General features: G+C 38.1%; 3 protein-coding genes across 6 annotated transcripts in view; 2 read left to right on the plus strand and 1 right to left on the minus strand.

Moving 5' to 3' along the window:
- Positions 1–466: 466 nt before the first annotated feature.
- Positions 467–6,001, plus strand: LOC109043888 (protein D3). Of its 3 annotated transcripts, none has more exons than XM_019061246.2 (6): positions 467–623; positions 1,802–2,076; positions 2,602–2,725; positions 3,593–3,739; positions 4,520–4,595; positions 5,488–6,001. In XM_019061246.2, exons 2-6 carry the CDS (start codon positions 1,810–1,812, stop codon positions 5,591–5,593), a joined length of 720 nt encoding a protein of 239 aa, XP_018916791.2. In that variant the 5' UTR covers positions 467–623; positions 1,802–1,809; the 3' UTR covers positions 5,594–6,001. The 3 variants fall into 3 exon arrangements, with proteins under 3 accessions (XP_018916791.2, XP_072154281.1, XP_072154280.1); XM_072298179.1 differs by having other exon boundaries at positions 472–623; positions 1,784–2,076; XM_072298180.1 differs by lacking the exon at positions 4,520–4,595.
- Positions 6,002–6,089: 88 nt separating this feature from the next.
- Positions 6,090–27,225, minus strand: part of LOC109043938 (seminal metalloprotease 1-like) — a 30,706-nt gene continuing 9,570 nt past the window's right edge. The window contains exons 1-4 of one of the 2 annotated variants that reach the window (XM_072298177.1): positions 12,110–16,107; positions 11,670–11,878; positions 10,609–10,793; positions 6,090–7,024 (exon numbers count right to left, since the gene is read on the minus strand). In XM_072298177.1, coding sequence (XP_072154278.1) covers positions 6,774–7,024; positions 10,609–10,793; positions 11,670–11,878; positions 12,110–12,259 — 795 coding nt within the window. In that variant the 5' untranslated portion in view covers positions 12,260–16,107 and the 3' untranslated portion in view covers positions 6,090–6,773. Of the gene's footprint in view, positions 7,025–10,608; positions 10,794–11,669; positions 11,879–12,109; positions 16,108–27,225 lie in introns of those variants that run through there. The other variant, XM_072298178.1, reaches the window with a different exon arrangement.
- The window catches only part of tok (tolloid-like protein 1 tolkin), a 68,355-nt gene continuing 59,194 nt past the window's right edge, over positions 18,065–27,225 (plus strand). The window contains exon 1 of the mRNA XM_019061247.2: positions 18,065–18,749. Coding sequence (XP_018916792.2) covers positions 18,569–18,749 — 181 coding nt within the window. The 5' untranslated portion in view covers positions 18,065–18,568. The remainder of the gene's footprint in view (positions 18,750–27,225) is intronic.

Below are 27,225 nucleotides of genomic sequence, written 5' to 3' on the forward strand. Positions count from 1 at the left end.
TTCACACATTGCGCTAAACAGTGCGGTCGGCCGGTCGCGCGGCGTGCGGCGTATATTAGCGCCTACAAGACTGCATGAATACTTCGCGTAGTGCGCCAAACGCATTGCAGTCGGTCGGTTGGCATGAAACGCGTTTAGCGCTGACAAAATATAAAAATGGCATATCGCAAAGTCAAATGAAACAAAAAAGACCCTAAAAATATTTTTATACAACCATTGACGAGGAAATTGAGTCCATCTGAGATAAGAAGGAGGGAGAGAGAATGGCACGGAAGGGATACCATGTCTCGTGTCTCTAAGTACCCATCCAAAATGGGAAAAGCCTAGATTCGTTTGCTTTCAAAATTTTCTTGGAGGGGGCCATACGGACCCCATAAGGAGTGGGACAATGGGACATAACAGTTTCATCTGTGTCGGTACGTGATCAAAAAAGATAATTAGGTACAATTGATAAGAGCTCATAGACTCTCTGAGCGAGATGAGTGTTGCTCTGACAGAACGCATTGCCTTCATGTGAGGCCCAGTCAATTTTTGAGTCCCCTCTTTTAAAAAATGTTTTGTCGCGAAAATGTTGATTCCTACTCGCAACATGCTCATTTGTGAGATTTAAGGACGGTGAAAAGGTAATCTCAATTTACTTGCAACTAAATATTTGTTACTCGTCCAAAGCCTGTTTATAGCTTTAGTGCGTTACTCTCATGTACGCATTCTCAATTTTTACTACAACATCAGAGTGAAAATTACCCCCCAAAATCGATTCGATTGACCTACGAAAGTATCTTATTTACATACAACCCCTGCGAGTAGCGTTTGTGACGATGCGCTCGAGATGCAGGATGCAGGTATAGCAGGCAATCGATGATCGCTGGTATTTTGCAATCCTCTCTGGATGAAACCCTTGATGTATAATTTAGAATCCAAGAATTATAAAAAGAAAATTCTTATTATTCTGCCCTGATGGAAATAACCGACTTTTTCCATTGAATGCGTGATAGCCGCGGCACATTTCCTTGTAAGTGTGGTGAAACAAGTCCTTATTTTGGTTTGGGTCGTATACGCAACTAAACTAAGTGTGTGTCAAAACGTAGAGCTTCGAAGGAAAATGAATCGAAGGCTCTCTGATATGATCATGGGCCTTTAAAATTCTCTAACGATTGAACCCTCAGTTTCGGCATGAATTATTGATATGATTTGCCGGGCAACCTGCAAGTCATTTGCAAAATTATCGGCGATCGCTAAATGCCTGCGGCACAGATACGTCTGTGAAAATTCAGAAACGAATAAGACAATTTTTTACATTTTAACAAGTTACACAGAAGGATAGGACGAGCGGATATCATATTTACCAGAAAATGTAGTAATAATTGACAAATTAAAAAAACACGAGGACGTAATTCAAAGTATGGACATGACCATAACCACAAGAAGGCATAATAATGGCTTAAAAAGAATAAGGCGTTTCTCCAAATTACTTTCTGCTAATTAGTATTTTCTTTTTTTTTTTAAGAAAACCAAACTAACCAACCATTTTTTCATGCATCTAAAAATATTTACAGAAATTTTCTAAAAGATTCATTTTTTAACTACGCTATCGGAGGAACTAGAGAGTTGCGCTGAAAATGCAAATTTCTCTATTTTAGCTACTGCCAGGCATAAACGTGAACTTAAATCAAAATGTTTCCGTAAACTGTTTCTGAAATATTGCAGTGTTTTGATCTTGAAATTAAGAGCGAGAATTTGAGATTACTAGAATCTTTAATTTCTAAAATAAGTGAAGGTGTAGGTATACTTTTGTTGACAGACAATAATATGGCCATTATGGATAGAGGATTGAATATTCGTAAAACTGGACGGATGAGTGCGTCGAGAAGCAATCTGGTAGTTAATGCTGCACTTTCAATTGGACTGGCACATATAATGCGGACCTTGGCTGAAAAAATCACCACTACTTATGACCCTCTTCATGACGTTGTTAATGACTCGGACGAAGATGAGGATTTCGACTGGAATAAAAATTTGACCGATAGCAAAGTTATTCCTGACGTTATTTCTCAGGGAGTGCAGTATAATCTTAAAGTGAGACTCTGTCTTATTTCTCGATTTTTTTTTGTTTTTTAAACTTTTAGCAGTTTATATTTTCTACAATCATCAAACAAAAAAGTTTTGCCTTCACACGATTTTTTTTAAGAGAGAGTTTTATCAATATTTTTCTTGTAGTGCCTTTGGACTAGAATCAGGTATACTTTCATGTATGTATGTCATTTACCTTGTGCTAGTGATGAAAGAGATACTTAAAATGTAGATTTATTCAGATTCCATGAATATAATTGACACAAAAAAAGGTTTGAAATTATTGTATCGAGAATATTTGTTATGCGTGTTACAAAGGTATCTGTATTTGGGATGCAATTTGGACAGAACTCGATGACAAAAATCTTGAGTTTTTGGGGCTGAGTCTGCCCGCTCAATTATTAGTAAAAAAAAAATATCTCGGTTCAAAAATATCTCTCATTTTTCTGATCTTTACTGTAATACCTTGCTTGAAAAGTCACAATGAAACGTAATAGAGCAGGTGTACTCAGGTGAAGTTTTGTTTTCCAGATACTTTTTGAAAATGACCATGTTCAGTATGGAAATATTTTAGTGCCTTTCCGAGTTAAAGAAGAACCCATGTTTGTAGGTTGGCCGTCAGACAAGCATAAATACTACACAATTGTAATGACAGGTAATGCTTTTGAAAGTTACTTCTTCTTTCGTTTGCAAAATTTAATGATACATTAATACATTCACTACTTACTCCTTACTCCTTACTCCTTACTCATTACTCATTACTTTTTTTCCATCCTTATTCAATTATCAAAACGCAATGTCAACATTGATTCTTCAACATCAACTTCCCTATGATTTTCCTTCATTTTCGCATGATACCACATCACATACGTGCTCCAGAGTCCCAATAGTTGCGCGCTTGATCTCTGCATCCAACGATAGAGCATACATAGTGACTTACATCCACAGAGGTCAGTAAGAGTCGAGTGAAAAGCTAAGATTTTCCTTCATTCTCGCGTGATACCATATCACATATAGAATAGTCATCACGTCCAGAATAGGTTCGCTGCGCGCTGGATCTCCAAATTTATAATGTTGCGGGCAGAGTGCCTACATTCATAAACTTCAGTGATTTGAGACAAGTGAAAGGCTAAAATGTCCCTTCATTTTCGCGTGATACCACATCACATACCTACATCGAATTTCGAATAGTCCCGCGCTTGATTTTCGCGTTTAACGATGCGGGCATAATTCATGACCGTCAGTGATTTGAGACAGGTAAAAATCGTGGCATACTGGGGAGGGAGAAGTGGTGTCGTATTTTCTCTACATCAGTATTTTCCATGAAGATTTAAATTTTTAGGAATGCCCAATAATTTATAAATGTAGGGAAATTTTCAAAATTCCTTTTCGTTACTTGTTAATGTTTCTTCGTCGTGTGCCTTTCTTTTGCTTTTCAAAATATTTACGAATCTGCTAATAATCCGATGTATGTCAAGGATCATTTTTTAATGTTACTCATTTAATTTTGTGACTTTAACAGACCCGGACAATCCTGAGCCTGAAGATAACATACATGCAGAATGGCTGCATTGGATCATAATGGACGTGCAAGATGTAAATAGAAATGTCTGTAGAAGAGTTGTTCCATACCAAAAACCACAGCAGAACGATTTCAGAAGATTGAAAGGTAGCTCGGAGTTTTTTAAGGCCCATTCGGGCCCAATGTTTCCTACAAAGTTTTTTAACGTGTCCTGCCTTTTAAGGTCACACTATCCGATATTTTTATCATAAAAAATGAAGGAGATAAGAACTTAATATCTCTGATAGATGGGAATCGTTTTTATGGTCCCCAGTTTCCATCCATGTCCATATACCTCTATCGACGGCTAAAGAGGGTGACCACGTATTTCCTCTGCGTTGTTTCAACATTTCCGCTCCTATTTCATTTTTCGGAGGAGAAACATGTTGACTTTATAGCGTAAAATTTTATACAAAATATTCCGTTAACAGAGAAAAATAATTGAGGAAGTTTTTAAGAAATCACATTGATATGACTAGTTTCCCAAAGAAAAAATAAAGAATGACAGGAAGTCTGCAACTTCGCAAACGGAGGTAATGGGTTTCGCACTCTGGTCAACGAAATGTTTCATGATAAGATCTCTCTGTCTTTGCATGCGCACATGCTTTTCTGATACCCACCGTTTTACGAAAATATCCTTCTTCAATTATAACATTCCAGTGACAATAATTTTTCTTACATTTTAACTTGATCTATAATCTCTTGTGCTTACAAAATTAAACAATTTTGAACAGCTAGTGGGGTTATTTAATATGACTCCGATGAGATGCCTCCGAAGGAATAGGCAAAAAAAGAAGTAGAAAAGGAATACGGGTACATTAAAATGAACACAAAACTATGTAGGTACTCTTGTTTTCCGCCCTTTTTTATTCTTTTTCAATTACGCAGGAATGCATCGATACGTGATTGCAGTTTATGAACAACCTCACGCTAATCTTACTTTCAACGAGCCCTTGGATGATGAGTGAGTTTGTAATTTTATTAATCTCGGAGTTCTTATTGTTTTGAAAACGTCTTATTTCAGATTCCTTTTATTTCATTTATTTATTTAAAAAAAAATCCCAATAGCATTGAAAATAGCATTATCTAGAATAAAAAGTTATTAAAATAAAATGGATCACTCGAAACAAGTCTACAATGAAATGCATTGAAACCAAACATTTTGGCCAACCACTACTCATACTCAATCGGAGTGAAATTACAACATCTATGAAGTATATCTATAAAAATCAATACAGAAAAAACCCACACGAGAGATTAGGGAAAAACATTCTGATTACATGCACCATCCATTTTCGGTCCTGTTTTCCGTTTTCCATTTTATTTTATTTTATTATAATTATACAGGATACGTGTCATGGAGCTGCTCGTAAAATTTTGCCTCATGTCTGAAAGGATGCTGATAAATCGACAATATCATTTTGACGTATACGCATGCATGTACTTGAATCTCGGAACTTTTATTCCTGCCACAGCCTTTCCACCCCTTCATTTTCCTCCTCCCCCACCTCGATCTGCATGACCTTACCTCTGTAAGGTTGATTAAGCGTGGTCACGTTATTTTTCTTCTCTCTGTGATCAATCACGTGTAGTGAGAGGACCAAAACAGGGACGCGAGGGAGCAAGGACTGATAGAGAGAGGACACAGGGGTTGCAAAAGTTTCACGCCGGTTTCCATGTAAGGATTCTTTCGCCAGTGTTGAGGGACTTCGCGCGGCACCCCTGGAAGATCAAGTTCATACGGCAGAGATTTGACACATTTCCACGAAGAGACAATAATCAATAAAATTTCGATCCGGAGATTTTCACGGATTGAAACAATATTTATTTATTTACTTATTTATTATTTGTTTCAGACCACCGTACGCAGATCGAGCGCACTTTTCTTCAAAGTGGTTTGTAGAAAAGTACAAAATGAAACCAGCCTGTGCAGCTAATTTCTTCCGTATTAATTGGGGTTGAGCAGTTCTGCCGTACTAAGGGAAAACGCCGTAAACGCCGTGCGAGCCTTCAGGAGTTGCCAAATTTCCTCTGGCAAATCACTGATTTCCAGGAAAATTTTATATAATTTTTCGGCCAATTTCTCTGATAATTTTGTAATTTATTCTGAAATGTGTAAAATTTTCGAGGAAAAACATTCATTACTTTCCTCAAAAATGAACATTTATCAAAGGAAATTTGGCAACTCTCGAATGTCCGTACGGCGTTCTTCCCTAGAACGGCAGAGTTGAGCATGCACCCGTGAGTTTGGAGGCAAAAAATTCACTCCTCTTCCAACACAAATGACTAGAAGATCATTTAATGAATTTACCAATAATTAAACAATGATAAAAAAAAAATGAGTAAATAAATGAATTAACACAAACAAAATTAGGAGTTCCATTGAACGGTATAGCTCAAAAAATCTTCATATATAGAGAATGAAGGCAACATGGGAAGAAGGCGCTAAGTCAGTCAAATCGGGTAAGTTGATAGCAAGCAAGCAATTTTCAATCAGTTTATATTTATGAAAGCTTTCAATTTTGCCAGAAGAAAGGACAAAAGTCAATATCTTCGGTGCTTGTTTCGAGAAAAATTTAACCCAATAAAAAAATCGATGCGATTATCGACCCGTAGCGATGAATAAAACATTATACGTCAGTTTCAATCGGATGATATTCGTCTTAAATCTATCATAAAATCCCTTCAAGTAAGCAAGTTTTCACTATTTTTAGAAGAAGTAGAGTATAGAGTGACAAGGAAACTATTGGTCAATACCGGAAACTCATGCAATATAAGTAGATTTGAATTTGGCAGTGCAATGAAAATATTGAAATATATTTTTGTTTTCAACCATAAAATTTCAATATTTTTACATAATTTGGTTAAACAATGCCGATTTTCAACAATCAACAAAGCGAGTTCCATGTGTCAACAAGATAGGCAATATGCAGTATGCATTACAATGAAAAATTGCAACCTATTTCAATTTTTTGCAAGAAACAATAAGCCTTTTGCCTTCAATTAGTAGATAGGCAACACACACAACACTCCGATACAGTAGCAATAATTTCACCACATATAATTTCAATTTATTGCAATCTGTACTACTTGAGTGTGCAATACAGGAAGAGGAAGCAGTTCACGATCTTGGTTTTTTAGCCTAAAATGTTTGCGGAATCGCGGCGTATTTATAGCAACCGTAGAGCAAATTGAGTTTTTCCACATCCAGTCTGCTGAGCTGAATCCTTTGACCGATGAGCGCGATGGCACCAGGTTGACGTGGGACGACTGTCAGACTCGAGATGTCTCTCTTGAAGGCGTCTGGCCGATAATGCATCACGCTCTGATAGTCGTAAGGGAGCAGATCCGTCACCCAGCGAACCCTCCGTTTCGTGAAATTGATTTCGGCCCCTGCCATCCGAAACACGATAAAGGAAACTGATTAAATCGATAAACAAGGCAGGTTGTTATTAGCGAGGATTTAAGTTTTTTTTTATCGAGGACACTGCAGCCGGATTCCATCATGAATGCTCTTAACGTGATTCGATGGACGCCATATTTTGTGTCAGAACAGCATGCGATATATCGCATCAATTGGTTCCATTTTTTCAGCTACTCGTCATTTTCCTCAAATTTTGAGATCGCAATTCTGATGTCAGGAGACTAAAGCACTCACTTACCAATTTTTACAAAGAAATTCAACGTAGTAAAGGCGTGGTTTTTTTTTTTAGAGAGAAAACATCGCATTCGATACTGATATCGAAACTGCACTCGAATGCGATATTTTCTCTCTAAAAAAACCACGCCTTTATTACGTTGAATTTCTTTGTAAAAATTGGTAAGTGAGTGCTTTAGTCTCCTGACAACAGAATTGCGATCTCAAAATTTGAGAGTAATGACGAGTAGCTGAAAAAATGGAACCAATTGATGCGATATATCGCATGCCGTTCTGACTCAAAATATGGCGTCCATCGAATCACCTTAAGCGGTTGTTATATGGAATTCGGAACTTTTTGAACAAGTTTGACAACAGCGTGAGAGGTACGGACGAGAATACGTGATATCAAGTGCTTACATGTTCCTCGGAAAACAGCTAATGCAATCTCGAACTTTGTCTGAGAGTTATTTTGGATTCTTTTGACAGGTTAACAAGCATACAGGGATTCGAGTTCAGAGACATCGAGGGATATGAGAGAGAGCGTAGTGAAAAAATTAAATAACGGATACACCAGGAAATATTGTTCTTTTCCTCATTCTTCGAATGTCTGTCTGGATTTATATTGGACCTTTCCATAAGAGCCCTGAGGACCGAAAAATGAGAGCTTTTTACACTCTCCTGAATGGACCGTCTGTGTAGTCTTAAAGGAGCACACTTGGAAGTTAGGTACAGTGGAAATCGAGTCGACGTGTTCACTCTCTTCGTAAGGAGTCACTCTTCACTCTACCAAACAGACTTTTGCCGACGGCTAAACTAAAAAACCACGTATATGTACGTAACCACGTAAAATACCTCATAAAACCAAGTAATTATTTTGGATATTCCAAAAATTCTCGTGCAAGCTGTTATTTTGTAGGGAGAAACAAATAAACATCTTTGAGCATTGGATGTATATTCTGATTTTTTTTATATTCAGCCAGTTCACTTCAACTGTTCAAAACTATTCACAGAAAATTTTATGGAGATATTTTGGTCAGTTTTATTTTTAACAAGCAACAATAATCAGAGATTTTTACTTTCTCGCTCCCATAGGGTAGAGAGGAAGTATTGTCATCCTCCAAAAAAAAAAAAAAAAAAAAAAAGTTGAAATTTCATCATTTCTAGACGTTTTAAGGTCCCAGGAGTAAAAATAACCATACTTGAAAAAATGTGTGTCCGTCCGTGTGGCGTCCCCCAAATCTGTGTACAGCGATATCTCAGAATCTATCTGTTCGATTTCATTCAAAATTGGCACAGGACACCATATCTATGGTCTCCTTATGCACGTCCAACGATTTTGAGGTACGCTAAAATTTGGGGGGGCTACGCTCAATTGTCCATTTTTAGCAAAATCACACGGAAAGCTCATTTTGAAAGACTGTAAATTTTGAAAAATGGCTTTAATTCTTTAAAAATGGGCATCAAGCACATCACCTGGGTCATTAATTTAAGTTCCAAAAAGATCTTTGCACTAAACTCAAAATTCAAGGGATTACGAGGCCCAAAAGTAGGGCACTTTGCTCCGCGACATCACAAACAGCTCATTTTCAAGGACTGTAAATTTTAGAAACAAATGCCTTTAATTCTTCGAAAGTTAGCATAAGAGCACCACCTGGTTCATTAATTTAAGTTCCTGTGAGGTCTTTGGACTAAACTAAAAATTGAAGGGTTACGCGTCATGTAGCGAGGAGAGCACTTCGGTCAGACGGAGAGCTCATGGACAGTAGATTTTAAAAAAATGCCTTTAATTCTTTGAAAGTTGGCTCAAAAGCACCACCTGAGTCATTAATTAAGTTCCTAAAGGGTCCTTGGACTAATCTCATAATTGCAGAGGGGCCGATAGGAAACGCTCAATTCTCCAATGAATGAGTCGGTACGCTCCTAGATAATAGCAGCGAACACTTTGAGTCAGATGAAACCTAGGAATTCAAATGCATTGTATAATGCATCATATACTATCTCCAAAATTACTCCGTAGGTATACACCAAGCAAAATTAGACAACTAATCAGGTACTTACATTACATACAATTATCGAAGCTAAAACGCAAGCACTGACACTTGGATTTTTATTAGAAACTAATATGTTTGTTGTTGATGAATTTAGAATCCCGGCAGATTCCATCTTTCGCGGTTCCTTTTTACGAGGTACTGAACACAAATATAATATAATAATATAATAAAACTGCACAAACATGATTGATTTAATTAGGTATTGATGTTGTTGTTGCGCATAGAGAAGAAAAAGGAGGTGTTTGCATTTCGGGCATCTTGGAATTTTTTGATGACTTGATGACGTAGGTGGGTACAGCGTGAAGGGGACGTTGCTGTACCCAGCTGTACCCACCTACGTCATCAAGTCATCAAAAACTTCCAAGATGCCCGAAATGCAAACACCTCCTTTTTTTTCTCTATGGTTGTTGCGAGTTGCGAGGTTTGTTGACACGGGGTTACGACTGGTTACGAGCAGCAAGAAGAAGGTGGCGCTCTCTATTGTTTTCGTTTCGAATTACGGGGATACGCGCTAAGGAACTGGCGCTCTTGGCGGGCGGGTGGTGAACCATTACCAGCAGGTAGATTCGCCCGCCAAATTTAAAATTTGGACGATGCTAAGCGAAAACCGTTTAGTTTTAAGACTATTTAAACATCGAATAGTCAATCTACCCATTGAAGTAGATTTTTGATGGCTTTTGACCGTGCTTAAGGAAAGATTATAACATATAATCGTATCTGAAGTATGATGCCAATGAATCTAATGGATCCTAATGAATCGTAGAAAAGCTAAGATTTTTACGGATCGCCGTCTTTAATAGGAGGCATCATTAATCAATTACATATTTAATTGAAGATGCCTCATAATATCGACAAGTCGAGTCCGAATGTATGAATTCATCCTATATCTCGAAGACATTTACAATATAGTGCAGTGGTTTGAATAAAAATTTAATAACTATTATCCTGCGATCAAAATTCCAATCAAACTTTATGATTTTGTGAAATTGGCAGTATTTTTCTAAATATTGCAGTAAAAGTGTCTATGCCGGCGCGGAGCGCCGGCAAAAGCGAGAAAGTCTTGTGCGATCTTCGCACCATGATGGGGGGCGAAGCCCCCCCACATGCCGGCGCGAAGCGCCGGTACGCGGCGCTTGCGCCGCGCATAAATTGGCCGGAGGCCAATTTTTTCTCGTTACAATGGTGGAATGCATTTTTTGATCCATTTTTTACACAAGCTGATAAACGCTTTTTTTATTATTATTAAAGGAAACTATGATAAAACCGTAAAAAAGTAGAGTTTTTACCTGGGACGATATTCGACCATTGAATATTGACATATGAGTCTCTGTCAGGGCGGGTGTGTTCGTGACCAAATCCGAGAGAGTGGAGGAACTCGTGTTGGATGGATCCTTGAGTGTAACATGCTTCACCACTTAGGTATAAGTCCTGGCTTTGTTCATCCCTCTGGTAACCAATGACCGAGGCACACCTGAATTTAAACATGAACAAAAAATTTCGATGATGGTTTTCACCTTCATTTAGTAATTAAGTCTGGTGATGAAACTAACCCTCACCCACGCAAAGGAGATCATTCATTCAATTTAAACTGATAAAGTTCCGACTTTGATTGAACTGAAACTTTCGGTGTTGACTACCAAATTTTTCGGTATCTTATACAGAGCACATTTATGATTGATTGCCTCTTTTAATATATCAACAGCGAAATATGGATGAGTGCATCTAGCTTCATTTCAAATTTACTTTGCAGGATGACTGGTGGTCACCCAAAATTACGTGTCATTTTTACGTGGCTTTAATTCCTTAATATTTTCTAAACAGTCCTTGTAAGAATTTCTAGTGATAAGTTGTTTAAAAAAAAAAAAAAAAAAAAAAAAAAAAAAAAAAAAAAAAAAAAAAAAAAAAAAAAAAATAGGATGGGTGGAGATTTTGAAACATTCGCATCGAAGTACGTACCCGTAATTGCGAAATTTTACCGCCGACGCTACGCTACGTAACTTGAATGTATTACGGTATTGGTGCTCACTATCAACACATTTTTGTTTTGATAGACGTGAATTTTAGTACCTAGGTTTGAAACGCCAGAAATTTAGAGGCTCAATTCGATCCGATGCACTAAAGCCTTGACTGAGGACCACTTTGGTGCAAAATAACGTATAGTTACATTATTAAAAATCCTTCGCCGGAAAATAACATGCAGCCGTTCAGTTTTATTCAGTTGGTTTCAGGGCTCTGAAATTTCTCATGCTCCCTCATCTAAACTTTTAATAAATGCTAAGGGATTTTTATGAGCTTCGGCGCCGTGCAGACGCCAATTATCAATTTTAAATGCGCCAAAAGCTATTACCCTTCGCCGATATTTCTGACGCGCAGATGAGGTCCATGTGCTGAGCTTTCCTTGAACCTGACGCAAGAGTACTGTTCCATGGTACGAAGAGCTGCTCTCACTAAATTCCGATGATATTCGTCAACCTCACTCTCCTCAAAAACATAATACACGACCCCATTCGGCCAAAGACTTGGAACGTCGGTTTCAATTAATTTCGTTCTCTCCTCCTAAAACGTGAGAAGAATGACATAAGATATATGCTGACATCTTACACTTGTCACAAATTGATGATGAAGCTGCAAAAATGACTTGCAAAAATGCTACTTGAGATGAAGATTCACACATCCCTTCGTAGTATAGCCCTCTCTATGACTTTCCAGTATGTACTTTCTTCAGAAAATACTTCTTTTATCATTTTAAGGAGAGTTCGAAAGAATGAGTTTCAAGATAGTGAATACCTCATGAGAATTTGGAGGAAGCAAGATGTCGTCTTGTAGAATTTTTTCAGGCTCTGGGTATTTAACGCGCGTAAAATTCCTCGAGATCGCCGAACTTTGAGACATCAGTGCAGCAAGTGAGAAAACAGCCGCGCAAAAAATCCGCGCCATTTTTTCCCAACAACAGAAACCGGCCAAAAAATGAATTTAATGAAATACAATTTTTTTATGGCGAACACAAAACTTATTCCTGCAGAATTTGATTTTTATTGCGGTACCGATTGCTGAAGTTTAGCAAACTACCGCCCTATTGACAATATTATGTTGCGATGTTTTGGCGAGATGACGCAGATTATCAGCCGGCTAGCTAATGACACCTGCAATTAGGAGATAGTGGAAAGTTTTATCTACTGAAGAAACGGTTTTTAGAACCGATTCATCCCCAGAGGTTTAGATCTAGGTCAAAGACCTGTTTACTTTTTGTAAATCAAGCGTATCGACGGCTAAAGTCAAGATACCTACGCATCACCGATTGCGATAGTGCATTGCCAATAATGAAAGAGGACCATTGAAAAGCCAAGACGGGGATTTTAATAGACAGAATATTAGAATTTTTTGCAAATAGACGTGTTTGATTACTCTGCTTTGCAAAACTGAGTTGAACCTGGTTTTAACTTGCTACCCGTATACATAGTCTCCCGCTCCTTCAATATCGTATACCTCCCCTATAAACATGTAACCATACTACTATAGTCCTTTCATACTATGAAATCTTTTAGGCTGGGGAGTATCAATGGACCATGTTACATTGGAGAGACCGCGCGTTGGTTGATGGGAATCGGCGCCATTTTCGACTATGTACCTTGTCATGACTTTATTTTATTGCATATTGTTTTATTGTTAGCTAATGCTATGTTGTGTAGTATATTTTTGGAATCGTGGTGATACAGTCAATAATTCAAAACTTGTCTGTGCTTTAATCTCGTGATGGAAAAAATGTACTTTACGTTCAAAATTTGAAATTTTGAATTTTAAAGTTTTCGCGGTTTTTTGGAAGAATGCAGTGGTTGGAGCTCCCTAGGCATATTACTCGATATCAGCTGATAGCAAACAAAGGTTACCAAGGAAACCGTAAACGTTTAACAACTATCGTGGCCATCGGGGCGATTATTGAAATGACATCGACTCTATGTCGCCGCTTACGACAGGACATAGCCCTATCTTATCCGTGTAATATATCGCAATTCGATATTGTTTTGATTTTTAAATGAAGCAATTTATTCATAAAGTTCCGATTAGTTTTGGCGAAAGGGCCCCTTAACCTACGTCACTAGGCTCATGGGAATTTTTTTAACTTGTCCTGGACGGACTCGTCTGTAACGCCTCGTTCTTCAAAGAAAATCGTCGTTCGTTAAATTGAAAGTGCAGGGTATTCAATTGACACATACAAAATCTTTCCGTTTATGTTTCCGATTCAAAATATTTTGTTACCAAATAATACTGATGGAATAAATAAAATTATCTTACTTTCCTTCTGGATTTTCCTCTTTTCTTTCTCCACTGGTACTTACATTTAGGTAAATAGTTATTACTATATTCAGAGAGAAAATGGTACTTGTTATTATTCATGTAATAAATATGTAAGCTGTAGTGGTGCATGTGTACAAACACATGACTTACAATTATATAAAAAACCATTACCTACAGTTTCAGATATAAAAATGCAGATTTTTTGCAGCCTCGCTGAACGACTTATCAACCATGCATTCCAAAGTTTCTCATCTCAGGGCTGTGAAAATATACAATCTAATAAATACAAAATAACCAAATATCTAAAAAGACAAAATTTCAGTTAGAGTCAGTTTCAGTCTTATTGTTGCACAAACTAGTTATTTGACAAAAAAAGAAGATGATCACTAGAGCCTTCAAAATTAAAAGTATACAACAAGTGATAGTGCCATGCATTCTGCATATCAAGGGCCAATACACATTTATACACCGGCTTTGTAAATCTGCTAAGTTACAAAACATGAATCGACAGTTGTCGGATTGTACATCAATGACAAAATGTGTCTAGGCCCTCATTCTGGACTACAATTACCGTCGCCAGAGCCGCTTTCCGACGCGAATGCGTTGGAGCTTACTGCTTGTTTTTATTTTTTATTTATTTATTTTATTATTTATATTTCTCCAAATCACTCATACGAATAAAATCCCTTATAAATTCGTAAACATAGATAGCGTTCAGCAAAAGGTTATGTTCCCATCCAAGTTAAACAGTCCAATAAAAAAATTTAAATTAAATTGCAATTTCGTGCAATAAATGAAATTTCAATTTTTCTACCATGAAATTCCAATATTTCAAAACATTTGGTCAAAAAATCCGATTTTAATCAATCGATAATATGAGTCAATGTCTTAGAAACATTAGCGATTTGCAATGCAAAGAAACAATGCAATTTACGTCAATTTTATTGCAATATAGCTTTCGATAAAAGGAGCCCCTTCAATCAGTAGATAGGCAACCTACACGACGCACCGATGCAGCAGTAATGCTATCTATGCGACTTGGGTAATGAGTCTTTTCAAAAAGAAACTTGCCGCAATCAGGTTGTGTCTAAAGTCATTCTATAGACAAGAGGCAATGCACAATAGATCGTTTTTAAGCCCAAGGGAACTATGTTCATTGTGATAGGAGCTCTTTTGTGCACGTATTTTCATGGATCTCAGGGCTTATATCAGAGTGGAAACAGTTCCTTTTGATGTAAATACTTCCGACAGAAATAGAGGATTAAAATCGGACGTATTTATGCTAAAAGAAGCTATGTGTATAGGAGTTGAGTGGTACATAGTTCCTATTAGGATAATTGCACCAGTTGTTATAATCTCTTGGATGCCCTTGATGTAGGACTTTTTACTTTCCACATTTTTCTGCAAATGTGTAAGTACTTACTGTGAAGAATTGAATTTAGCTGATGGGTCATACCTATAAAAGACCTTCAAAAACCCAAGTGTCAATGAAGTTTAATGGAGTCTCAGGCGGTTTTTACGAGTGCTCCCTGCACATTTCCGGTTGCCTCACTAAAAAAAGTTCGGTCATTTCAACCAAAAGTACGGTGTCCTACAGCCCTACCGGCCGTACTTTTCAGTTTCGTGTAATCATACTCTTGATTCCCAGAACCAAAAGTGCGGTTTCATGAACCTAAAGTGCGGCCGACATAGAACACCGTGTTTATGGTTCATACGTTGTACTTTTTTTCGTAGCACATGTTTATCCTCATCGATGATGTAGCTTCGGAATAAGTTAATTTAAACTTCACGAAGGAAAATTACCCACCAGTGAGGAAGTTTATCGAGGAGGAACTTACGAGGCAAGTATCCAACGCGATCTTGAACCACTTCAAATTTGCAGAGCTTAATGCATCGAAGATGGGTTCAGCGTTTGCACATTCAGAGGAATTGGTCCACAGAGCTTGACACCTCTGAAATAGACGTATTTTTGCCAAACGGGACTATACCCATTAAGACATGAACCCTGAGACCCACGAGAATGAATGAATAACAAGGCTCACGTCATGATGCAGATAGTTCCGTTTGGCAGAAACACGTTCGAAAGAGTGAAGAGAACGAATAATTTATTTAAAGAGCGTTGCACGATCTGCCGAGCTCGCAAACCGAATGGAAACTTCGCAACTTGCAAAATCAGGAAACACCTGAACGAAAAGTGCAATCTGTATGGATGTCTGCGGTTTTTGTGAGTAATTATGCAAGTTCTTTGTGTTAGTAAAGTGTGCCATCATTTCAGTTCGCGCAGTCGTTCTGGATATCTGGATCTTGGGATCTAGGACCTGAACTGAGCATATCGGCGGGGAAACTCGCAAACTGAGTATCTCAGTTTGCGAAGTTGCAGACGCCTCTTAAGTCTTTCTTTTTTAAGTGGGAATCCTCCAAACGTCAATTCTTTAAATCTCTCGTGATTTTTTCCACTATGCGAAAACAATTCTGGAAAAACTTCAAGGCATAATTTTGATTTGTTCTCCTTAAAAGAAAAAAAAGAAGAAAGAAAAAAAATGGGAGTGAAAATTTTAAAGCATCGGGGACAAGATATGTGCTTTGGGAGTTTCACCGTCGCACAGTGGATCGAGTCAATGGGAGAGGTAGGAAAAAGTTTGGAAACTTTAAAAGCTTATAACTCCGTCCATACAAAACTTTGAGGGTTTAAAAAGGCGGTTCCATTGGTTTCCTCGGAAAATTTTCTTTTAAAAGCACCCCTTAACATTTAAAACGTGACGAATAAAACATCATAATTTAAAGTTTTGGTTAAAAATTTCACGTCCGAACTCTCTGATTGGCTCGATCCATTGTGCGTCAATATTTGTTCTGCTATCAAAACTGCATCACTGCTGTAAATAAAAGAGAGAAAACGAAGGGGAAAAAGCGAAAAGGAAGAAAAATCAAGGAAAAAGATGAACTTCATAATATGTGTATTTTCAATTTTTCGGTTATTTTCCCGCCTTCACTTATTTTGTAAATTAAAAAACTTTTGCTGTCTCAGAATAAACCAGATATAAGAAAATTATTAGAGGTACAATTGGGCCGCGTTGAGTAGAAAGGAATCCAGCCGCATCAGCTATTGCCAAACATAATTATTTACATGAAAACGGTTGGACAGATTTTCGGGAAATTTCAGTGATTTTTTTCATTTAACAAAGCAAATTCTCTAAAATGTTGAAAGGAATCTGCACAACCGTCCTCTTGTAAAGAATTAAATTGCTTGATTAAATTTTTTTTTAAAGTTAATGTGGCTTGGTTCCTTCCTGCTGAACGCGGTCCAAATTTGTATTCAAAATTTTTAGGGTCATTTTCCCACAAACTCTAATTTTTTAAATTTAAGTGATTCCGGGTTTCTCGCAATAAACGCGGTAAGAAAATAATTAGAAAGCCACTTTTTCTCCGTGTAACTGATTCCAATACGTCGTTCCCCGGACGAAGAAACGTAACGCCATTCCAGGGTTGCAAAATTTACCTAAACAATTCAATGTTCCACAAGAATACACCCATGCGATTTTCGTCCAAATTGTTTCTAATTTTTGCGTGAGATCTAAAGACAAATCAGTGGAATCCTCAGGTAGAAATGCCCAAGATTTTCCCGTTAAAAACGCGATTTGCGAGGAGAAATTTGGCAACATTGAATTTTAGTTACGTTCTTTCGCGAAGGGAAGGACGACTACTGCCGTGCTAAAGAAGAACGTCGTATGCACATTCGAGAGTTTCCAGATTCCTTCCGATAAAATTTTATCCTCACGGAAATTTATGAGTGTCTTTCCTCGACATATTCAGGAACTTGAAGTGAAACAACAAACTAAATTATCCGAAAAATTAGAAAAAAGATATTCCTAGGTAAGTCTTACTCTGCCGTGCCAAGGAAGAACGCTGTATGAACATTCGAGAGTTGCCAAATTCCCTTTATTAAAATGTTGATTTCTGAGAAAAAGTATGAATGTCTTTCCTTGAAATTTTCAGGAACTTGAAGTGAAATAGCAAACTAAATTATCCGAAAAATCAGAGGAAAGATATTCCTAGGTTTTCTCGAAAATTCACGTTTTATCAAAAGAAATTTGGCAACGCTTGAAGGTTCATACGGCGTTTTTCCTCAGCCCGGCGGAATAGTGTCGAGCGACGACGAGACGGCAACAGCGCATCGTTGAGCTGATTCAATAAGGCCGGCAAGAGAGCGCGTTGAAAGGCGAATTAGATGATGTAAAAATGATTAAACGATTTAATCATTTCAATTAAACGCAGTGCGGGAATGGAGTCAAGATGTGTCCTCTTAATCGCGGCATTTTAAGGGTTGTCGGGAGGATCGGGACTTGTGCGTGCGGATGGGATGCGACGCGGGATGGGAACGGGACGAGGGACACAAGGCTTTGATCCAGTCCGGGGAGGAGGAGGGGGGTGGGGGAGGGGGTTCAGCATCATCGGTGGCTGCTCAGGGCTCAGTTCATCTCAGTCCTCTCGACGATCGGCCACGTAGAAAGCTCGCTCGCTTCCGCGTCTACTTGCGATTTTTCCCCGCTTTTCACGAGCTTTTCCGCGCTCGGTTCCGGTTACCGGGGATTGCCCACCCACGCTCACCCCTCCCCCCCGGACGAGTGTTTTTTCGCGCCACCTGTTGATCCGCAAGATGAGATCGAAAAAGAAAAAAATCCCTCTCACCCTCCTTTTAAAACACTTTTCGTCGCCTTGTTCACGTTGCCAGTAAAATTTGTCGGTTTAGTGCGTGTATTTCTTGGAACTACGATATTTGTGTGTCGTGACTTACGTATTTAAAAGAAAAAATTGTGAAAACCGCGAGAAATTTTTTCCGTTTGATCTCGAGTGATTTTGGATCCTGGTTTCTTGTAAATTGGTGACTTTTTTTTTAATTTGATTTTACGATACGAATTTTCATCCCAGTGTTTCGGTGCATTTCTCAGGAAGATGAGAATAACAACCAATCTTAGCTGCTACTATTTTTCATCTGTTCTACTTTTATTATGTTTTCACCCGACGAAAGCGGCCAGGAAAAATGCCAAATCGCAGTTCACCATCGAATACTTAACGCAGAGGAGGTTTCCTTACGCCATATCAGATGACATTTACTTAGACCCTTGCAAAGCTTGTAAGTAAATCTCCTCATTCTATAAAATAATATAAAATGCCAGTGGGTAAACATTCTGACCGCTACCCGGTCCAACTCCACAAGAACGCCTTGTGCCTTCAGAGGGCATTCCTTAGGTATATATAAGCGGGCTCATCGAGAGATTTTTGCCAAATGATAGCCAGGAGGGCCATAATAATCGTTCTGGTAGATCTCTACGACGAATCATGAGAAAAATAAAAGTCTACATGGTTTACATGGGCAAGTTTACAATTCCATCGTGTTATTAAAGAACCTGGGTCATATTTCAAAAAAGCACATAGAGCGGGCTCATCTGGAGATTATTGCCTTATGATGATCGCAAAAATATGGAATATGGCACAGTAGATCTTCAGGACAAACTGCTTCAAAAAATGAAAATTTTTGTCAGAGGTTTTATGTCATGGAACGCAGTATACCGCTATGGCGCGATTCTATGTTATCCTTCCGGATCTTCATGCGAAGACCGATCGAAAGACACCTGATAAACGGAGGACCTTTAACCTGAAAGGTACTGCACCAGTACGCTCCACCATTTGGTAAAATGCGGACTTACGAACATAGGATTAACCGAAAAACGCGGAGCCGCATATTACCGGTGTTGCGGTTGCGTCTTGGAACGTAGGACCCCATCAGCGGTCTTGTGTTTCTTTACTCAGGTCGTACTTCCGCACCAAATTAGGCCAAATTGACTTCACTGTATCAAATTTTCAGAACTTTTCAGTCATTTTCGGGGCTCAAAACAAAAAATATAGGAGAAGTCATAGATATAGGCACATTTTTAACTAAAAAACCAAATATTAAGGCCACCGTGGGAGCCTAAACAAGTGGTTGTAATTTTGCTCGTTGAGCCCCTTTCACAATGCATCTTAGTACGTAAAAAAATCACTTTTTGACAATGGCTTTCGGGATATCGTCCAAATTCAATAACCCTAGGATACACCCCCTGGCCGCTACGGTTATTCCCAACTCCCTGAGGGCGCTTCGCACCCTCTAAGCCGTGAGTTAATCTAAATAGAGCGGACTCGTCTAGAGACTGTTTCATATCGACAGTTGCAAATTATGAAATTGGCCTGGTAGATTTTTAGAATGAACCGTGACAAAAAATGAACTTTTACATTGTTCAACTGGAATTATTCACAACTGTAACTTTATATACAAGTATCTGGATCATATCACCGAATTCTGAATGGGTCGGGCTCATCTAGGGACTGTCGCTTGTCTACAGCCAAAATGATCATGTATAGAAATCGGCCCAGTGGAACGGTAGAATGAATCATGACAAAAAAAAAATTGGTGGTCAGAGAGTTCATAAGGGTGTCAATGATAGTAACGATACCACCGTATATTATATACTTTTTTCTTTCTTTATTTTGCATTCTCCAAGAAAATCGTGAACAAGATGTTATTCTTCACGGAATTTCGAAAAGTGTGATTTAAAAAAAAATATTAGACTCTGATGGACAGAATTAAATGACAATAAATGAATGGGTGCAAAGCAACTCAGAGATAACGAAAGATACTAGATCAAAACAAAAATCGGGAGAGGTGAAAAATGATGTACTTTTGAGAGGAGCTTTTACCGCACAAGAAATAATTGAGAAAGTAAAAAATGTTAAAATGGGTAACTCACCGGGAAAAACGGTGTAATGAAAAGGATGTTACATGTGCATAGCGAACATCTAGTTCACAACCCATCATGCTATTGTTTAACCAAAGTGAAAGACAAGAAAATATCCAACTCGGCCGCAAAGAATAATGGCAGCCCTCCTTTAAAATCGAGTCTAACCAATAATTTTCGACCGTAGCACCGGCGAAATTGAAGATCCCGATAATAATCCTCTTTGCAGTCAAACGCCCCCGGATTTTGATATGGAGTCACGACCCATAATGTGTACGTACTTACTTCTTCATAAGAGCCAACAACCGTTTTCCGCTTTAATGATTAAATTACAAAGCGCTAACTTTTTATTACCCACTATGCGGAGTAAAAAAAGGCAGAGCTCTGGACTGCATTGGAAAAATAGAGGAACAGCATTTTTTTAACGCAGAAAAAACCAATGGGCTGGTAGATAAATTATGAATTGGATGCATTATTGCTACTGAACTATGTGCTCAGGGTTTGAACACAATCTAGTTCCCTGTAGCATTGAGACATCCAATAAAAGCGATGCAATTAATCTTGCTCTTTAAATTTTCTCGTGAACATGAGTTCCATGAGCGCAACTTTGGTGATCAACACGTAGGCAAGATTAAAATTACTCCAATGCTAAGAGGACAGGGTGGTTTTACCCTATTTCTCGTGTTTGTAGTTGTTATTATAGATTAATCGCGCGCATATTGACGGTGTAAGTCGGCAATTAGATAACTCGTTTGCGGTGTCTGAATATCTCCGCCGAAAATATTTTTTTAAAGGAGAACAAATTGACGTCATTTCATGAAGTTTTTGCAGAATTTTCTTCGCACAGAGAAAAAAAATCATGGCAGTTAGGTTAGGTTAAAAAATAAAGTATGAAAGGAAATCTGCGACGTCGGAAATCGAGTTATCTGATTGCCGCCTTACACCGTCGATATACGTTTCACGCAGACCAGAGACCGCACTGTGTTCGGTGCAATGCGTGAAGTATTCATGCAGTCCGCGCCGGCCGGCGATCGCACCGTGTTTGGTGCAATGCGTGAGGTATTCCTGCAGTCTCGTAGGCGCCAATGAGCGTTGATAATTATTGCAGGTTGGAAAAAGCGCGATTTCAAGCAACGCAAAGACTTACACCGTCGATATGTGGTATTCTTAATTCGTTGGCCAAAGTGCAAAATCACGTACAGTATGACAGGAAGTCTGCAGCGTCGCAAACCGAGTTATAGGATTGCCGACTTACACCGTCGATATGCTTCTTATTCAGTTACGTCTGCTTGAAATTAGTCTAATAATGAAATACACAATGGACCACTAGACAAGGTACGAATTTAAGCAATCTGATACCTGTTTCTCAACCAGAATTTTACGTAAAACACGATTCACACAACGAAAATTACTGAAACCAACTCCTAACGAAGATACTAACATTTTTATCTCACATTGGTCACGAGGAATTTGAACTGCCCGCTCACAAAAAACTCAAAGCTCTACGTGAGTCAAATCGCCCACTACAACGGTTTCAGCAAGCTTCTCAATCGAGCAATGCTCATTTCCCACCATGTGTTGTTCAAACTATTAGCAATTTGCTATAACTGAGCCAAAGCGTCAAGATTGAGGTTGTTAGATTTGTATATCGCGGAGACTGTCATGATAACGTTTAGCGCGCTATGTGAAACATGTAGAGCATTGAGTTTTCATGAGCGGGTGGTTTGAATTCACGCATCAAGAATCATTAAATATCTTCGTAAGGAGTTAATTGCGGTAATTTTCGTTGTGCGCATCGTGTTCTACGTGGAATTTTTGGTGGCGAAACATGTATCAGAATGCTGAAATTCGTACCTTGTCTAGTGGTCCATTATGTCGCGAGTCTTTTGTTCGATCAATTTTAAAAATGTGGTCGAAAGTCGAAATGTGGAGCTAAAATAATTTCAAAATTATTCGCAGTTTCGTATCCTTCTCTACGTGCTCATTGTTTTAGTGCGTCTTTGTCTTTGCTTCAGTTGCTTTCAACAAGGTGGTAAAGTAGTGCTTGGTCCACATTATTTTGTAGACGGAAACAAGGCCTTGTTGACACTAGTTCACCGATTTAGTGCTGGATACAAATAAACGTGACAATCACTGCAAGCAACTATTACTGCTCCTAAGCCGCTCACATTGCCTACTTTAGAATTGAAGGCGAACTGGACCACTAGACAGGGTACAAAGTGGAGTATTTTGATGCATGTTCCCTAATTAAAATTTAACGTAGAACACAATTTACGAAAATTAACGAATAACGAAAATTACTGAAATTAACACCTAACAAAGATTTTTCATGTTTCTTGACGCGTGAATTCAAACCTCCCGCTCATGAAAATGCAATGGTCTAAGTGAGTCAAATCGCGCACTAAACGTTACCATGACAGTCTTTGCGATGTAAAAATCTGGCAACCTCAATCTTGACGCTTTGGCTCAGCAATATACCAAGATATATCGACGGTGAAACTACCAAACCACGTATCTCGTTTGCGGTGTTTAAAAATCTACGCTCACATTTTATTTTTTTGAAGTAGACCAAATCAATATCATTCCTTAAAATTTTCACAGAATTTTTTCCGCGCGAAGAGGAAAAATCACGGAAATTTTCAAGACTGGACGTTAAGTAGTTTTTCATTTAAAAAATAAAGTATGACAGGAAGTCTGCGACGTCGCAAACCGAGATACGTGGTTTGGTAGTTTCACCGTCGATATATAGTTTGAACCATACAGGGTGGGAAATGAAAAGTGTTCGATTAAGAAGCCTGTCGAATCCTTTGTGGTGCGTGATTCGAGTCACGTAGAGTATTGAGTTTCTAGTGACTGGGCAATTAAAAATTCCCTTGACTAATGTAAAATAAAAACATTGATATCTTAGTTAGGAGTCGATTTCAGAAAATTTGGATGTAAGAATCTCGTTCTACGTGAAATTCTGATAAAGAGACGTGTGTCAGAGCGCTTCGATTCGTACCTTGTCTACACTTAAAAAAAAAATTCTCGGCGTTTTTACCAAGGTCCGTTGGTACCTTTACCATCTCACTTTTTTTTACCAATTATTGGTAATTTTACCAAGACAGGCTGGTAAGCTTACCTAGAAACCGGTATTTTTACTGTTTTTTTCAAGTAAGAATACCACTTTTATTGGTAATCAATTCCCGGTAACTTTGCCATTTTATCTCGGTAATTCTACCACAATCGATAAAAAATATTTGCGTTTTTACCAAAGTCCAGTAAAAGTATCGAGAAATTTCAATAATTTTACTGAGATTTCTCGGTAAAATTACCAATTCCATAAATGGTAATTTTACCAAGAAAAAACTGGGATCAAATCGAACCCCGAATTCTTGATGAACCCTTACTGTAAGGCCAAATACAATTGCAAAGTAGCGAATTGTAAATGACATTTTATAATTATTCAAATGTTTCTGGACGACATGCCGAGTTTTCGATGCATGTCGTCCCTTGGCGCTGTGGCAGCGGGCGCGGGCGGTAGGGCAAACGGACACCCTCCTGGGTGGCCAGCGCGCCAAGGCACGGCCGGCGGGGGTCTGATGAACACCGGATATCTCGTTGAATGGCGTTTACACATCGCGCCTCCATTCACTCAATTACCCACACATTAAGCAGTACTTTGCATCTTCATAATCCCATCCCATCGTCCCAACAAAGATATCCAATTTCACCCAGAGACAGGGACCCTTCATGCAGCTTATTAGAAATTTCATAAATACAATAGAATCGCGAGAATTAAAGCTTAAAATAATGAGGATTGCATCCGAAACTCTCCAGCCAAATTCTGAGAAATTCTCAATCGGACGACTTTTCCCCCTTTTCTATTTAAAAAAAAAAAAAAAAAAAATTGACGTTCTAAACAAAATGACAATTTTCTGAAAGAAATTACAATATTCTAAAAGAAATTTGATATTTTAAAAGAAATTACAAAATTCCAAAAAAAAATTACAGTTTCCAAAAGAAATTACAATGTAATCGGACGAATACAAAGAAAAACTAAAATTTGAAAATCCGGTGTGACCGGGGATCAGAAAGAAGACCTGCGTTTCGTTTTTCGAGCGCGTAAGTGCATGTGTAAATAAAATTAGGACGTTTTGATTTCAGATACTGAGAATCAAAAAACACGTGTATCTAAAGATTCACATTCAAAGGGGATGTGTTCGGAAGAGGTTCTCGTACCTAATCACTGACCCTTCCTTGCAAACCAATGAGAGCACATAACCTACCTGCCAGGTTTGTCGATCACCGCGCAAAGTGACAAAATTCATCGTCCTCGTGTTAAAATAATGAAACTAGAGACGCGCTGCAAGTTTTGAAAATTAAAAAGACTTATTATTAGCACTGCTTGCATTTGTAATGGTTAATTTGAAATTAATACTCATAACTCATTTTTTAATCATTTTTGAGAAAGAAGAGGTCTTAATTTTAAATTATGGTCACTAAGATTCCCTCTTAGCACGTTCCTAAAATCACGGGAGAAACGTTTTTTGTGCGTTTATCATTCCGTTATCATAGTTAAAGAGTCTCTAGGAGTTGATACTTTGAAACCTGGGTGCACTTGATAAATCGAAGATTCTCCAATTCTACATCTTACTTTCATTGTGATAAACGATTGCATCTTACCTAATGCCTTAATAAATAGCAGAAATGAAAGAGCCGACTATCTAATTACAGCAAAAATCGAGTTTTCCGCATCTGCTCCGTTATAATTAAACTACTAAGAATTTTTATTATTTATTCCCGTCGAATCGATTCTCATCGTTAGACGTGAAATTGGTGCTGAACGTGTTAATTGGATAATAATTCAATAAATGGTCTTCTATTAGAATTAGATCGCTCATTAAAGTTAGTCACTCGGCAAATGATCTGTAAAACACTGAGCCCTTTAAATTGATTGAACTATTTCCTAAAATAATATAATTTTTCTTTTTTTAATTTCTTGATCCACCTGAACAAGGAGAGTAGAATACATTTCTTAAACGTTCAACTAAAGAAATAGTGCTGTAGTTACAACCAGTGGAACCATAGGTGTTACCGAAAATTCACCTCTTCCATCAACTGCAGCTCGACTGTTGAATCGGTATCGAATGACCTTGGTCGATAAAAAACGTTGCTAGGATAGGGATTTATCGATCGGGATCATTCGATAACGATTCAAAAATCGACCCGCTGTTGGGATCCACGTCTAAAACTGATGATCAAAACTTTATTTCCATAGAAAAGAAAACTCCCATAAATTTCAAATATGTATAGGCTATCCGTAAAAGAGACCTATAGTCTACGGAGGTAATCTTTTTAGTGCAGAGATGTCCGTCGAGCTACAGAGATTAGATGTTGAGATTTCGACCTCAAGCTCATCAATAATTAAATTAACAGTTTTTAGAGACCAAGATCTTCTGTCCCGCGGATATTTACCAATTTTAAGATAAAGTCTTGGTTCAAGTAAAAGACAGAAGAGGTGACAATTTTTAAGGGCCAAATTGGGGTGTCTTTGGGGCAGAATTTGAGGTACGTTCTGCCTTTGCACGCCAATACTCTTCGAAGGTATTATTCAACTAAAAACACATAAGGTAAAGCTGTACAATAGAATCATATTTCACCGGTGTGCCTCACATGAAAAATTCGACGGTTTAAAATTTAACTAAATTTTACGATTATAGGAACCACAATGTTTGGCTCATCCGTAAAGACACTTGTTTGCATGGGGAAACTAATGGTACATACGTTGTTTTTAAACTGAGCTAGTGATTGTAGATCCTAATTATAAAATGAACTCCAATTTTACATACCCTCCCTTACAGGGGAACAGGGTGGATAAAGGGGTGCAGAAGTTATCATGAGAGATCATCTCAAGTTATAAGCATCTATAAATAAGCTACGCGTACAACTATCTGTATTTCCACGATAAAGAATGTCAATGTAATGATATCCTCCATTTTACGTCTCAGCTCCTTTGAGCGTGTTCCGGGCTCGAATAAAAGGAAACAGCTCCGTTATCGTACTTCAACGTGATAATAACTAAATGGATTTACTCCGGCCGAAGTTCAACTTAAAGGCTCTCGTTAACAGCCGCTTGATAATGAGCGCATATGCTCGTCATCAATAGAGAGTACAAAAACATAGGAATTATTTTTCAAAAGGAGGAATCTTCAGTACTGGAAACTCATCCTCTCACTTCCTGTGCAAAAATTTCATCGCTCATGAATGAACTTACATCTCGGCATGTTTCACTTGGAGCCTTCCGGCCTGACGCTCTTGTCGACAACCACTTGTATTAAAGGCTATCTAATGCCCCATTAAATAGTTATCACGCTAAGACCTTAGGTCCACCAGTTAGCCCTAGATAAGAAAAAATATTCAGGGATAATGTAGATGAATTCCCATGTATTTTAGGCCGCTAAATCCGGAATTGACCCTCATTTTTCGACATCATGCATGAATTTTTCATGGAAAACTCGATTTTTGAGGGGTCAACTTTTCCGAAAACTGGTGGATGATGGAAAACCAGACTGTTGACTGTATTGTAGCATAATAAACTCTACGCTACAAAAATACATGATAATCACCATTATACGCCCAGCTGTTTTTCCCGTTCTTCTCCTTCTTCTTCTTCTTCTCCTTCTTCATTTTCTTCTTTACTTATCTTTTTTGAGGAGAGAGGGGGAGGGTAGTTGGTGTACTCATACAACTTTGATGCGTGCTATTTTTTTTTATCCAATGAAGGTCCGTGAATTTTTTTAAAACATAAATAATTAAAGAACGGAGTTTTCAATCTGACATTTATCGGAAAAAGCA

This window comes from Bemisia tabaci, chromosome 3 (assembly GCF_918797505.1).
Source record: "Bemisia tabaci chromosome 3, PGI_BMITA_v3".
Lineage (NCBI taxonomy): Eukaryota > Metazoa > Arthropoda > Insecta > Hemiptera > Aleyrodidae > Bemisia > Bemisia tabaci.